Raw genomic sequence first — 16493 nt, forward strand, 5'->3', positions numbered from 1 at the left:
CTCAAAGCACTAGTATTTGCACAAAAAAAAACTGAAGCTAACATTTATCGTGTTTTTGGAATGTGGGAAGTAGCCAAAGTAACACAAGAAAAGCCACGTAAGCACAGAGAGAACACATACCTGGACTATCTCCGTCTCGATTGTCCTTATTTTTACGCAGAGTTCTGGTCTTGGTGGGAAGTTCTGGAGCCTGCTGAACGGAGCCCAACATCACCTTCTTCCCTTTCTTCCCCAACTCCTTCTCCACCTCTATTAATATATTTGACACATTTGAAATATCAGAGTGCAGAGAGAATCTTTCCACACCATAATTACAGCAGTCCATTGACAGAGAAATTATTTTGTGACCACAAATGTAACACACCTGTCACTCATATCATTTTTCCCCAGTGAAATGCACAACAGCCGAACACTGTGGCATACTGACACTGCCTTCTCTTTATGTCATTTTTTTTTTTAATAAGTAAAATCCATGTATGACATGATTACACATTACAAGACTGCAAAGCAACAGACTGAGAGCAGCGGATAGGTAGCCACAACAAATCAAAGTACGGCAAGATATTTTGTCCATGAGTAGGACAAAATACACAACACACTCCTTTTGATATATCAGTTTTGCTTGAGCAAAATCAATGTACAGTTGTGGTCAAAAGTTTACATACACTTGTGAAGAACATAATGTCATGGCTCTCTTGAGTTTCCAGTTATTTCTACAACTCTGATTTTTCTCCGATAAAGTGATTGGAACAGATACTTCTTTGTCACAAAAAACATTCATGAAGTCTGGTTCTTTTATGACTTTATTATGGGTTAACAGAAAAAGTGATCAAATCTGCTGGGTCAAAAATATACATACATGGATCTGAAAAAGCGAATCATTGACTTGAACAAGTCAGGAAAGTCACTTGGAGCCATTTCAAAGCAGCTGCAGTTCCCAAGAGCAACAGTGCAAACAATTGTTTGTAAGTATAAAGTGCATGGCACTGTTTTGTCACTGCCACGATCAGGAAGAAAACGCAAGCTATCACCTGCTGCTGAGAGAAAATTGGTCAGGAGGGTGAAGATTCAACCGAGAATCACCAAAAAGCAGATCTGCCAAGAATTAGAAGCTGCTGGAACACAGGTGTCAGTGTCTACAGTCAAGCGTGTTTCGCATCTCCATGGACTGAGAGGCTGCCGTGCAAGAAGGAAGCCCTTGCTCCAAAAGCGGCACCTTAAGGCTCGACTGAAGTTTGCTGCTGATCACAAAGACAAACATAAGACCTTCTGGAGGAAAGTTCTGTGGTCAGACGAAACAAAAATCGAGCTGTTTGGCCCCAATGGCCAGCAATATGTTTGGAGAAGAAAAGGTGAGGCCTTTAACCCCAAGTACACCATGCCTACCGTCAAGCACGGTGGTGGTAGTATTATGCTGTGGGGCTGTTTTGCTACCAATGGAACTGGTGCTTTACAGAGAGTAAATGGGATAATAAGGAAGGAGGATTACCTTCAAATTCTTCAAGATAACCTAACGTCATCAGCCCGAAGATTGGGTCTTGGGCGCAGTTGGGTGTTCCAACAGGACAATGACCCCAAACACACATCAAAAGTGGTAATGGAATGGCTAAATCAGGCTAGAATTAATGTTTTCGAATGGCCTTCCCAAAGTCCTGACTTAAACCCCACTGAGAACTTGTGGACAATGCTGAAGAAACAAGTCCATGTCAGAAAGCCATCAAATTTAACTGAACTGCACCAATTCTGTCAAGAGGAGTGGTCAAAGATTCAACCAGAAGCTTGTGGATGGCTACCAAAAGTGCCTAATTGAAGTGAAAATGGCCAAGGGACATGTTACCAAATATTAGCGCTGCTGTATGTATATTTTTGACCCAGCAGATTTGATCACTTTTTTCTGTTCACCCATAATAAAGTCATTAAAGAACCAAACTTCTTGAATGTTTTTTGTGACAAAGAAGTATCTGTTCCAATCACTCTATCAGAGAAAAATCAGAGTTGTAGAAATAACTGGAAACTCAAGAGAGCCATGACATTATGTTCTTCACAAGTGTATGTAAACTTTTGACCACAAATGTATATGCGACTATAGAAGTAACAACACCGCCATCGAAATAGCCTAATGAATTTTGGGTTCATCTGATGTCACGACAGATATTGGACTATCTGAAAAACACACATTTGATTGGCTAAAAAACTTCTGGCATTTAAAAATGGCTGCTTATATCAATTTTGTCTGGAAATTTTAGCATTTACTGAAGCTTTTCATCTCTATTTAACAGCAGAAAGATGAAATTGTGTTTTTTTTCCCACATCTTTTCACAAGATTCCTTCTGATAGGATGCACTTGATAAAAAAGATTGCAATTCCTTTAATCCCTCATTCTTACGGAAATCAGAATTTTAGTATTGTACCCTGATATAAAAGTTACAAACTAACCGTCAGAGATGCTGGACTCCTGGAACATGGTCTCAAAGGCTTGGTGGGTTTCTGCAAAAGACGGACGTTCTAAAGGGTTCCACCTCCAACCTAAAGAGAAGGAAATACTCATCAAAATGGTGAAATGGCAGTAGTACAGCAACCCTGCCATCATTTTGCTACTCACAAGCTCTCATGAGTTCGTAGACCTTCTCAGGGCATCCCTCGGGGCGGTCCATGCGGTAGTCCTTCTCCAGCAGCTCGTACACTTGGGACAAGTCGATGCCGGGGTAAGGGGACATCCCGTAGGTGGCGATCTCCCACAACAGCACACCAAATGCTACGGTTGTACATTTATGAAGTCATAATCCAGAAAGTTCAAATCAATCAAAAGTAACAGCTAATTATGTTTAATAGAAATAACAAACGAGTTTCTCAACTCGAGTTTGGAAGTGTTAAAAAATACATCTGAGTTGTATGGATGTGGAAATTAGAGAATCATAATTGGGTCTTTCAAGGCTGCTGCTGAGTCAACAAACCCGAATAGAAAATATCTTGCTTATATGCAAATATGTTGCTCCCAGTTTCAGGTAAAGCCTCAAGAGCTAAACTGCAGTTGATATACCACTTTCTATTCACCAGAAATAGTAGAAAATACAGTACAAGTTAACATTTGCTGATGTCAAGAATAAAAGTAAGACGTTATCAGAAATTAAGTACAGATACCTGTAAAAACTACAATGTATAACAGGGTTTCTACAGGTATCTGCAAATCACCTTTAATGCTTTTAATGCCACTTCAAACTAATCTAATGCCCATGCCCAACTGCAGAGTTTCACACACATACATTGTAAGTAGAGCTGTCCGATATTACTTTTTAACTGATATCCCAATATTGTCCAACTCCAAAAACTCCATGGAAAAGGTGCCTATATTGCACCACCATATTTGTTGTTGAAATCAAAATAGTGCAAAACAGTGTTGTTTTCGTCAATATTTCGTCAGCGAACAATTTTTTCATGACGATGATGTCACGATGACGCACTGAAAGCGTGTCTTGGAAGACTAAAACATAACGAGATGGAAGCCAGATGTCTGACGACACGAGAATGGGATGAAAATTCACCATAGTTTCCGTCATAAATTCACTATATGTGATATTTATTTATTGTATGTGTAGTCAGCACACATTTAGCATTGTTTGGTCATGTCACTCATGTGACATGCTAAGCCTCCCCCCGATTCCCACACACGCTTACTCACCGGCCGGTGAGTGTGCCCATTCCATACTCCATTTGTGAAACATGTGTCAGTTGTTGTTTGGGAAGTTTTGCTTTCTTATCTTGGCTAGATATGCCGTGTTGGTGTTGATTTAGCCTTTAAAGGTCTGGGTTGAGTGATCATCACACACTGAACTAACTTGTAGCATTAACGCAGCGTTAGCGTTAGCATTTACCGCGGTAACTGTCTCCTTGTTCTCTTGGAAAGCATTTTACATAAAGTTCGTGGCGTCCAGGTGAGTTTAATTGCAAATAATGTGCTGTTTTCCTGCTGAGTGTGTATTATCATGATGAAAATGGTGATACCCTTGTAGACTATAACTTTTTGAAGTTTATAGATGAAAACATTTTGAGAATTGTCGACTAAAACTAGACGAAGAAAACACATTTTGAAATGACAAATATGGACTAAGACTAATAAGTATTTTCGTCCAAAAGACTAAGACGAAAATTAAAATGGCTGCCAAAAACAACACTGGTGCAAACATCAGTTTTTTTTGATCAAGTGTAAGTGCAAAGTGCCAATAAGGAACTGCCATATCACATATGGCTCACACAGTGCTTCTGGCTCAAAATAACAAAGGCACACAGCTTCAGTACATTGAATGAGGTATATAATGAGTTTATAATTCATCATTTATTGTTCATTTAATTTTTGCACCATGAATGCAAATGGTCTGCTCACATCACAAATCCCAAACATCTTAGTTTGAAGACATTTAATGGTCAATAAGCATAACTCCTGTTCTAAGCTTTGACCAGAACCTTGTACATAGGCAGAAGGCTTCTACATCCACTTTGAAGGACACATGCATATTGGCCTAAAATTGAGAATGAAAAACCGATTTCGATTATATCAGATATCATTTTGAAATGCGTTTATCGGCCAATATTATCAGGTAGCCAGCCGATAGCACTGACTTATCCCCCGTAATAATCTATCTTCTCTTATCCTGACTACCCGATAATACCAGACAACTCTAACAAATAATGTAAAATACGTTTTTTTAAACGTGAAGTTTACATACTTTTAATGCCTAAAACATTTAGTTTAATGCTTTTTAAGGCCTGAATTTTGACAAACTCAATTTAATGACTTTTAATGGTTTTTTTTATGAACCGCAAAAACGATCATATAACCTTCCCCTGCTTTTTGACAGTGGGATAATAAGTGACGTACCCCACACATCTGATTTGATGGAGAATTTGTTATAGGCCAGGCTCTCCGGAGCCGTCCACTTGATAGGGAACTTGGCTCCTGCGTGGGCTGTGTACGTGTCCCCTGTCATTAGTCTGCTCAGGCCAAAGTCTGCCACCTTCACGAGGTTGTTTTCACCCACCAGACAGTTGCGGGCAGCAAGGTCCCTGCAGTAAAGCGAGAGAGGTTCAGTGATCAATATGTGGTGATGGTAAGGGGGGGGGATTCAGGATTATTTGTTTTTCTAAAAAGCATTTTTCAGTTTGATCATCAGCTTGCGCAAAATTTAATACTTAAAGATAGCACTGTTTTGTTTTTAAAACCCAAATAGGACTTTTTTTTTTTTAATACAAATAAGATTATCAATTAAAATTTCTAATCATTAGTAATCAAATTATCGAAATAATAAAAACTGATAATCTTACTTTTTTTGTCGTTTAGTGCCGTGGCGCAGTGAATTTCAAAGACATCAATCTACGTCTTCAATTTGTAATATTAGTTTTTAATTGTGCCTTGTTGTTTTATGTTACTCTAATGAAAGGGTGTCAAACTCTAGGCCCGGGGGCCAGATCCATCCTGCCACATCATTTTTTCGCAGCCTACGATTGCAAATCATCTGCATCAACTTTGTTTCTTGCTAAAATACCAGAATTGCAGAAAAAACATAATTGCTACCGTAAGCATTTTTTATCATAAGCACCAATCTCACTTTCAAAATAAAGGCAATAGTTGTATATAGAGCAGAAACGACTGCTCGAATAATTTGAGTGGCAGATTTTAAAAATTGATCGCGGAATTTTCTCCGCCTCGAGGAATCGTTTAATTTTGCCAGCTCCAAGCATGACGTTTGCCCGGACTACCTATAATGTGGCACCACGCGCTGACGTGCGTACAGGAAGAAGACAGAGATGGAGGATATATTTTATTTCTACCATGCATGGATATAGAGGTAACGACGAAGACGCCGACGGAAGCGAAGAGAAAGGCACCAAGAAAATGCAGAAAATGTTAAAAGTGTGGGAGCATTTCAAGCTGGACACCATTTCGTGTTTTCACTGTAAGACAGCAATTGCACAACACTACAGCACATCATCAATGCTACAGCTCCACTGAAGGCACCCTGTTTACTCTGAGAGCGGAGGAGCGATACTCAGGTAAAGGTAAAATTAAGTGACTGTAGCTCTAATAAATAAGATTAATGTTACTGTAACGTTAGCCCTGTGGATGGCTAGGTTTCTATTAATTATGACTATTGTCGTTGTGTGGCAAATGAGTCTTTCATACAGGCTTTATTTAATCTGTAAAAACACAACGTTGTAGAGTGATGAGGGTGTAAAATAAAAACATAATGAAGCTAATTGTCAATTTTAGCTCAGTAGTCATTGATGGATAAATCACCAAAAAGCACTGGTGCCCAATGCAGCTGGTATCATACATTTATTTTGAAAAATGCAAAAACTCAAAATCCTATCAGGACTTACAATTTAGACTAACCTGAAACATAACTAGAAATTAAAAATAGCTTGACACAAATGGAAATTCAATTGAAAAACGTGGGGAAAACACCTAACTTTTAAGTGATGTATGTTGTCAACCATAATGACATTTTGAGGGAAGAAATAAGTTGTTGTTTTTTTTTTTTTTTTTTTTATAAGATCCAAAGTTTTTTGAGTGAAAGCAATGAATTTGTCGTTTTCTGAGAGGCAATTTTTGGCTGTTTTCAACAATGTACATCTAAAATAAAGACTTTTGATCGTCTAAAAATCATTCAATATTAGGTCAAATGTATTGTTTTTTCACATATACAGCATTTATATTTGCTCTTTACCTAAATGAAAATGTTTTATCCGACTACTCGATTAATCGATGGAATTTTTATTAGAATACTCGATTACTAAAATATTCAATAGCTTCAGCCCTAGTTGTATATTTTACTGGCTACTGTTTTTTAAAACAAAGTATCACTTAGTTTTTGGTGTATATGTAATAATACCAAGCGATCCTACATTTACAGTGCCTTGCAAAAGTATTCGGCCCCTTTGAATCTTGCAACCTTTCGCCACATTTCAGGCTTCAAACATAATGATATGGAATTTAATTTTTTTGTCAAGAATCAACAACAAGTGGGACACAATCGTGAAGTGGAACAACATTTATTGGATAATTTAAAGTTTTTTAACAAATAAAAAACTGAAAAGTGGGGCGTGCAATATTATTCGGCCCCTTTACTTTCAGTGCAGCAAACTCACTCCAGAAGTTCAGTGAGGATCTCTGAATGATCCAATGTTGTCCTAAATGACCGATGTTGATAAATAGAATCCACCTGTGTGTAATCAAGTCTCTGTATAAATGCACCTGCTCTGTGATAGTCTCAGGGTTCTGTTTAAAGTGCAGAGAGCATTATGAAAACCAAGGAACACACCAGGCAGGTCCGAGATACTGTTGTGGAGAAGTTTAAAGCCGGATTTGGATACAAAAACATTTCCCAAGCTTTAAACATCTCAAGGAGCACTGTGCAAGCCATCATATTGAAATGGAAGGAGCATCAGACCACTGCAAATCTACCACGACCCGGCCGTCCTTTCAAACTTTCTTCTCAAACAAGGAGAAAACTGATCAGAGATGCAGCCAAGAGGCCCATGATCACTCTGGATGAACTGCAGAGATCTACAGCTGAGGTGGGAGAGTCTGTCCATAGGACAACAATCAGTCGTACACTGCACAAATCTGGCCTTTATGGAAGAGTGGCAAGAAGAAAACCATTTCTCAAAGATATCCATAAAAAGTCTCGTTTAAAGTTTGCCACAAGCCACCTGGGAGACACACCAAACATGTGGAAGAAGGTGCTCTGGTCAGATGAAACCAAAATTGAACTTTTTGGCCACAATGCAAAACGATATGTTTGGCGTAAAAGCAACACAGCTCATCACCCTGAACACACCATCCCCACTGTCAAACATGGTGGTGGCAGCATCATGGTTTGGGCCTGCTTTTCTTCAGCAGGGACAGGGAAGATGGTTAAAATTGACGGGAAGATGGATGCAGCCAAATACAGGAACATTCTGGAAGAAAACCTGTTGGTATCTGCACAAGACCTGAGACTGGGACGGAGATTTATCTTCCAACAGGACAATGATCCAAAACATAAAGCCAAATCTACAATGGAATGGTTCAAAAATAAACGTATCCAGGTGTTAGAATGGCCAAGTCAAAGTCCAGACCTGAATCCAATCGAGAATCTGTGGAAAGAGCTGAAGACTGCTGTTCACAAACACTCTCCATCCAACCCCACTGAGCTCGAGCTGTTTTGCAAGGAAGAATGGGCAAGAATGTCAGTCTCTCGATGTGCAAAACTGATAGAAACATACCCCAAGCGACTTGCAGCTGTAATTGGAGCAAAAGGTGGCGCTACAAAGTAATAACGCAAGGGGGCCGAATAATATTGCACGCCCCACTTTTCAGTTTTTTATTTGTTAAAAAAGTTTAAATTATCCAATAAATTTTGTTCCACTTCACGATTGTGTCCCACTTGTTGTTGATTCTTGACAGAAAATTAAAATTTCATATCTTTATGTTTGAAGCCTGAAATATGGCGAAAGGTTGCAAGGTTCAAGGGGGCCGAATACTTTTGCAAGGCACTGTATATGGTTTCGTGGCCCTTCGTGGAAAACCCAAAACAATGATGTGGCCTCCAACAAAAGTGAGTTTGACACCGCTGTTTTAATGTAAACACAGAAATAAGGAAAATGTCACATTAAATGTTACATTATAAATAGTAAGGATACAAGTATTGGTATGACTGGCCATCGACAGGATACAAGATGTGAAGGTTGCCCCTCCTGCTCCCTTTTGTAACTGGAAACTTTTTACTCTTCTGGGAAGTCTATCAGCACCATTTCAGCGTGTGTCTGTGGGATTTTTCTGCCAATTCAGCCAGTGTTTGTGAGGTCAGTGGTCAATGGAATTTCCCCTCTAACTCGTCTCCATAAGTGTTTGACTTTTAAAGTCACACCTATCATATCATTCCCAAATTGCCCTAGTGGGAAGTGCGTATCAACACTTTTGTATATGCTTTAGTCCCCTAAGTAAATGTCATTTTTATCACCCACCTATGTATAAAGTTCTTTTTCTCCAGGTATTCCATTGCTGAGGAAATCTGGGTGGCCATGTAGAGCAGTACCACGGCATTGACCTCCTCTCGGTTACAGTCCCGCAGGTAGTCCAGCAGGTTGCCGTGGGTCATGAACTCAGTGATAATGTAGAACGGAGGCTCCCGCGTGCACACACCTGGAGTGGTACAGGGCAAACACCAATCAGCAGATTTCACATTTGGCTTGTAGGGATAAAACTACTGATGCACCAGTACCGATACCAGTATCGGCAGGAAGAGCCGATCCAGCCTGAAATAAGCGAGTACCAACAAATAGGGCTCCGATACCATTTCCTGGTCCGGTAACACTAAACGCAGCCTTTTTTCTCCTGAAACTCTACTACACTCTGTGTAACTTGTGTGATCACATGTGATTACTTTGCATGCCAAGCAGCTATCGCTACTGACCTACTCCAGACTAATGAGAGCGAGCCAATAGTTGCTTTTAACTAATGCTGGGGCAGCCTTTTTATATGGAGGAAAAAAACTAGGAGTAGGAGAAGTACAATAGCTAGGGATGGACCGCAGCAACAAACCCTGGGCAGTGGGACGAGAAGAGTGAAGCAGCAAGACAGATGTCTGAATAAAATCACCGAAATGACTGTTGTCTGTAACCTGCCCCTTGAAAGCGTGGGAATCCTGCTTATTATGGCTCATGCAGAACCTAAGTATAAGGTCCCAAGTCGCAAATACATTAAGGAGACGACTATTCTACAGTAAGAAAAAAGTAACAAAACATGTTTTAGAAAAGCTGGAGAAGGCAGGGGCCATAAGCTTTTCAACCTATGTCTGGAGCAGCCAAGTCTCCCAACATTCCCTTCTTCGCTCAACTGGAAAGCGTAGTACTTCATGCGAATTAATTCAAGGGATCACACACACCGGCCAAGCTATTGCTGCTCAACTGGAGCATCCCGGAGTCAAAGGTACTTCACTTTTTTTGTCTTTTACTGAAAGAAATGCCGCAGTAATTTGAAACCTTTTTCAAAAGTGCTGTAGAAGCAAGCAAAGTAAGCTATGCTAAGTGGCTAAGCTGTGTGTGTGTGCGCTTTTTGCTTTTGTGCGTTGCTATAGGTTGAGTTATGTTGTTGGTGGTGCACAAAGAGGGAGGCTAATGAAGAGACAGGATGCTGTGTTCAATTATTATTACTTATAATTTCATGAAAGTTGCACTGTTTGGTCTTTGAGAGGTTTAAAAAAGTTTATTCAGTTCATTCAGAATTTATTATTATAACTGTATTTTTACTTTCTTACTGGCTAGTATTACACATATTTTAATTTCACGAATTTAGCACTATTTTGACCTTTGAGAGCCAAAGGTTTATTCAACTATTGTCACCCATACCAGGTATGCAATAAAAAGTTCAACAGGATTCACTTAGTATTAGTCTTTTTCCTGTTTTGCAAATGTAAGCAGCAGCCTGACAAAGCAATGATAGCAATGATTTCACATCCAAGTATGTAGCTCTTTGAAAAAAAGTGGTATCGGTATGGTATCGGCCGATACTGCACAGCCAGGTATCGGTATCGGGGCCAAAAAAACGGTATCGGTGCAACAATAGATGAAACACTACACTGATAAACAAATTGTTATTATGGAAAATGCTGGATTTAGCATATAGAGAATTTGCTACATGTGCAGTCCCATCAAGATGGTGAGAAATAGCAATCACAGTCTTTCAACTCATTCGTTTACTTGTGGAGGAAAAGCGGAATGAGCCTTTTTTCTATAATGGTTAAGTTTAAATTGAAGCAGCCTTACCTAATAGTTGCACCAGGTTGGGATGTTTGATCTCTTTCATAACAGCAGCCTCTTTAAGGAACTCCTCCACTTCCATTGTGTCCTCCTGCAACAAAAAGGCTGGTTGTAATTACACCCTCGAACCACCTGGTGGAAGCACAATTCAACCAAACATTCATTCATTCATTCAAATGTGGTGTAATTTTGCTTTCATGCATATCGCACATCTTCCGAAATGAATATTTTTGTTATACAATATAAAATATATATATATATATAAAAGTATCTGTTCTAATCACTATCTGAGAAAAATCTGAGTTTTGCCGTAAACTCATGTTAGCCATGACATTATACCGGGTCTCTGCATGTTTCAACAAGCCAAATTTAAGACTAATTTCTTTAAGACCATATTAAACACAGTTTAAGGCCCATTTCACATCGATAACGGCAAAAAAAAAACAAAAAAAACGTTAGACTTGAAGGAAAATGGCCGGACAGCACAGGTAATTCCGCTTTGTGTTTACATTTTGGAGTATTCAAAAATCAAAAAATTTAAAAGCGAGACTGAAGTTTATGCATCTTCTACATAAAAGTAATGTCTATTGATTTTAAAGACCTTTCAAAATCAAATTTAAGACATTTTGTGAGATTTTAGGAGAATTTTATATATTTTAAGGCCTTAAATTTAAAGTATTATATGTAAGACTTTTCTAGACTTTTTAAGACCCCAAAGATACCCTGGTATATTCTTCACATGATTATGTAAAATTCTGACTATAACTGTACTTCAAGTCAAATTTGAGTCAAATCAAGTGACCAAAGTTTGATCCAATAAAGTCCAAATTCCGAAACTTGGCAAAGTCCTGTTCTAGTCCTCCACCTGTACTACTCACGTGCGCCCACCTTAAGTGTTTTGACGGCCACAGTAAGGTTGTACTTCTTCCAAATGCCCTCGTACACCTCCCCATACTGGCCGCCGCCCAACTTGTGCTTCATGGTGATGTCGGTGCGCTCCATCTCCCATTTGTCATAGTTCGGGGACACACCATAGATGGTGGGCTTGTTGCGCTTGGGAGCTGGGTAGTGCAGCGTGGTGATCAGGCCGTCGGCCACCGTGCTGTGGTGGTGCACCAGTTCGGCCAGTGTGTTGAAGCGGCTTTCTGACGACACGTACAGCTGCAAGAGGAAGACGTTTCGTCAAACAAGTTCTATTCAAGGTATTTTCTTGATTGAACAGGCCTGGAGGAAACGAATAATGCTAGAGTCTGAAAATGAACTGCTCCCCAAAAAATGTTATTAGTCACAATTAGTTCACGACTGAATTAAAAATTACTTTATAACACAGTGCCAGGTATTTTTTTCAGAGACTCTGGAGGTTCTAACTGCATTCACAAGCCGCATGTCAGGAAGTGGGGTGGAGAGGAGCACATTTGTCAATGCTTTGTGGACAGTCTTTTCCATTGTCCAAGTCTTGCATAACCCAGCGAAAACCATTTTCTCCAGAATCTCCTCGTTACATTTCTTCACTTATGAATGGGCTCTAAAGGCAAGGATAATTCCAATATTGCAGAAAATAAAATTTCCGTTTAATACTCAGTTTGCCTTTTAAATTCAAGGAAATGCATTAACTTCTTGAGCAGCTATGCAGTGTACATGGAGAGGGAGCGAGAGAAACCTTCTTGAGCAGCTTTGCAGTGTACATGGAGAGGGAGAGAGAGAAACCATGACACCAAGTGGCAGCCTGTGGGTGGAATGCTGAGGTAATCTTAAATTATTAGACAGATTAATCATACCGAAACTTTGAACCGGAGCTCTCAGTGGGAGCATGGAATAAAATATGAATTGGGAAACAAAACAGTGTGTGTGCATGCAAACTTGGCTGCATTTGTGTGTGAGCTATGCATGGGCGTCGGTGTCTGCGGGTCATTATGCACAGCACAGTGGTGCTTAGAAGCATTCTTGTCATGCTCCTCGCTGCATGGCTGGCTGCAATGTCACACAGCTGCTTTTTTGAATGGATAGTGATCGCATACACAATGGTATCTTAATTGTTGTTGTTTTTTTCTTCTAATAAAATTAACCGCGATTCCCACAATCCATTCCGGTCTGACCCAATTAAAAACACCCATTTTTGTCAAGTACCGCCAAAGAACAATAGCATGATCTTATATGAAAGGATATTCTTCTACTTTATGAAACATAAGAGAGATGCAAAGTTTTTATTTAATAAAGTGCAATTACAGTTCATACTGTAGTATCCCTGTCTCATGTAAAGGGTTTCCAAAACTTTTCCTTCCAAGAGTCGCTTTTAGAAAAATCAAAGGATACAAGAGCAACTTGAAATTCTTCAAGTTTGAGTATACTGCTATAGTAGAGTATAATCTTTAAAAGAATTACCTTGCCGTCAGACGCCGTGTTGATCCTGTAGTGGTAGACTCTCCCCTCGTAGCGTAGGGAAATGGACCTCTGGCCGGGACTGCTCTCGCTTTCACGCACAAGGAAGCTGCCGTTGATCCCCGAGCTAAGCAAGTATTCGGCGGCGTTGCGAGATACGGGCCCGTGGTACCAGCTGTGTTTCTCCAGGCTGTTAACAGGCGTGATGTAGTTCGAAGGCACCCAGCCCTGGCCATTTTTGGTCTGCGCCTCACACCACTCGCCATTGTGGTTATAGCCCAGCACACGCAGCTTCTCGCCTACAAATATAATGAGAACCTATAATAACTAACAAATACAAAGAAACACTTACCTTAGCATGAAATCGAAAGTCTATGTCGGTGATCAGCCATTACATTTTTAATCGAACATAAATTTGGTTCTGTCGGAAACTGACAAATATGCATGATTTTGAACAGTCCCTCAAACAAAATCAAATGTTGATGGTTTTCAAGCAGTTTATTATGCTCCAGTTGAGGTAAAGTGTATAGTAAGTACCGTACCGTATTTTTTGGACTGAGTATAAGTCGCACCAGCCAAAAAATGCGCAATGAGAAGGAATAAAACATACGTATATAAGTCGCACCGCAGTATAAATCGCATTTTGGGGGGAATTTTTTTTTATAGAATCCAGCATCAAGAACAGACATGTCATCTTGAAAGGCCATTTTAAAACAAAAATACAATAGAGATGCTGAATAAGTGTACAGTATGCTAACATTACATGACGCTAGAAGTTAGATCGGACCAAAAAAACTCTAGCCTGACCTGACCAGCCTGCGGGTATTAACCCCAACCCAGCTCCCCGATCAATTAACTTGTTTTGCAGGCCCGAGCCCGAATAAAACCCGAAATTTTATGTTTTATTTGTAGGCACGAGCCCGAAAAAAAAAAAAAAAAAAAAATCTGTTTTATTTGTGAGGACTCAGGAGGAGGAAATGTGGGGATGCGATGTGTGGTTGAGTTTTGTGTGATCACATTTGCGACGATGCCTACATGCATAATGATAACAAATTAAAGCCTGTCTTTTGTAACGAATTCTCCCAGTTAAACAAGACTAAGATGGATAGTCAATAAACATTCATATCTTTTATATTTGTGTGTCTGTTCTAACAGGCGGATAGTGGATTTGACATTTTAATTTCTTCGAGTTGGCAGGTTTTCTCATTGTTTAAATAGTCTACATATTTTTATGATCATTATAAATGCATTTACACAACGAAATAACGCTGGAAAAGTTTGTTAAACATATTTCTCGTATGAGACCAAAGTGCCACATTTGTTTACATTCAGCGAAGCCGAAACACGTTTCTGTATCGCATCTTCAACAATATGAATCCTTTCCATACCCCACTCTTACCGCAGTTGTTTGCTTTTCAAATCCTCTGTCTTTAGTTTGTTTTTCACTCCTAGCTGCTGCATATCGAAAAGGAAATACCAGGACTCACGGAGGGCGCCAGGGCGGTAGGGGAAGATTGAAAAGAGAGCGGGGCAACGGCGTTCACGTGCGCAGGCATGCACAGCGCCTTCTCTGGTTTATCCAAATTATTTATTTTATTTAACATCCATACATCGTTTTAGTATAAATATATGAATATATATTTATTTTAAAAATAGTTGGCGAGAGAGAAATCCGGCCTGACCCGACCGTAAATAATCCCACATAAATCGCTCCAGAGTATAAAACGCACCCTCTGCCAAACTATAAAAAACATAACTGCGATTTATAGTCCAAAAAATACGGTATGTATAAAGAAAATTGCACATACTGTGCACTAAAATTCAAAATCCCTTTCATTTTTTCAGCATTCTCTAGCCTAATGCTCACATACATTAGAAAATGCTATTTAAGCGCTAATAATAACTAGCATCACACCACCTGCTAAAGCAATGAATATTCACACACAAACGTCACAAATGACAATACACAGACCATGTTAGTCCCAAACCATGATCTGTTACACCAGTAATTGCGAAATATGCAGTATGTTCAGGTAAAAGCCATTATGTTATCAAACCGATGTTATTCTAGTTATTGCAGCGGTTAGTCTACTAACCTGTTTTCCGGGTTTGATTGCGTGAAAATTAATGGAATAATGATTAATTAATATTTCACAAATGCATTAGTAACCAGAATACCATGTTTGGATTAAGTTCTACTTTATACAGATGTGACTATGTGATAAACAATGACAAAATTCATGTTATAAAATGTCGCAAATGTTGATTTCTGCCCTTACCTTTAGTAATGCTGAGTGTGTTGTCACCACTGGCCACAAAGTCATACAGTGCCACGAACAGATTGGGGTCATTTTCGCTGGGTCCTGCTAAGAGGTTCTCTTTGGAGTTCCAGCGGGCTGCTTCGGTCAGACCTTGACTCTCAAAGTCTGGTCTCTGGAGGGCTTCTGAAAATAGAAAAATATAGATTTAAGTACAATGTGGAAGTAGACAACAATGTGAGGAAATCCAGCTATACTGGAAGGGCTCGTAAGCCTTTTGGTATGCAGGAACATTGGAGGGTTCATTTTCCCATACAGCTTTGCATGTATAACAATACATCAGGAGTTTTCATGTATAACTTCAATTATTCAGCTCTCATTCCACTGTTGTACAATCTCATGGAGTAATAAGCATGCTCTTGTGACTTGCAGTTTTGCTCGTCTGTCCCCATAGCTTTTCATTTCCTGGATTATCTCAGCTTCGTTTTATTTCCTACCTGAGCAACTAGCACAGATCGGACCGTGAGAATGCATCAAGGCACCAACCTCTGTGATCTTCCGAGTTGTGACTATTATAATGGTGATTGGCCTGAACTACACATACAGTATTAGAGAAGAACAACTGCCATACGGTGAATTAAAAATGTGAAGCTGTGGCGGAAAGTCTATGGTAGGAGCATTCTCATATTTATAGTCAGACAATTTATATTAAATATACATATTAATGCTTCAACGATTAATCGATTAACTCGAGTAATTTGATTAGAAAAAAAGATTCAAATGAAATGTTGCTGCTTCGAGTATTCGTTTAATTCAAGTGGCTTGTAATGGTTTGTTTTGAAAGTGTTTGCATTTAGTTTGATTTGGGTGGATACACTGCCGTCTAGTGGGGACAGTGAATATGATGTCTCATTTTGACACAATCGAACATAATATCTTATTGCAGAGACGGCGTTAGAGGAGCAGCCCTCTGCTGGTTTAAATCATATTTATCTAATAGGTACCAGTTTGTCAATGTAAACCAGCAGTCATCACCGTACTCTAGAGTTAGTTATGGTG

At 39.4% G+C, this 16493-nt stretch overlaps 1 protein-coding gene across 2 annotated transcripts in view; it reads right to left on the reverse strand.

Moving 5' to 3' along the window:
* abl1 (c-abl oncogene 1, non-receptor tyrosine kinase) overlaps nucleotides 1-16493 on the reverse strand; it is a 66916-nt gene that overhangs the window by 6814 nt on the left and 43609 nt on the right. For both annotated transcript variants that reach the window (XM_057819564.1, XM_057819565.1), the window contains 9 exons: nucleotides 15456-15620; nucleotides 13180-13475; nucleotides 11686-11958; nucleotides 10804-10888; nucleotides 9004-9181; nucleotides 4877-5061; nucleotides 2603-2755; nucleotides 2437-2526; nucleotides 121-249 (listed from right to left, as the gene is read on the reverse strand). In XM_057819564.1, the coding sequence (XP_057675547.1) occupies nucleotides 121-249; nucleotides 2437-2526; nucleotides 2603-2755; nucleotides 4877-5061; nucleotides 9004-9181; nucleotides 10804-10888; nucleotides 11686-11958; nucleotides 13180-13475; nucleotides 15456-15620 (1554 nt within the window). The remainder of the gene's footprint in view (nucleotides 1-120; nucleotides 250-2436; nucleotides 2527-2602; nucleotides 2756-4876; nucleotides 5062-9003; nucleotides 9182-10803; nucleotides 10889-11685; nucleotides 11959-13179; nucleotides 13476-15455; nucleotides 15621-16493) is intronic.

The sequence above is a fragment of the Corythoichthys intestinalis genome, chromosome 17, assembly GCF_030265065.1.
Source record: "Corythoichthys intestinalis isolate RoL2023-P3 chromosome 17, ASM3026506v1, whole genome shotgun sequence".
NCBI lineage: Eukaryota > Metazoa > Chordata > Actinopteri > Syngnathiformes > Syngnathidae > Corythoichthys > Corythoichthys intestinalis.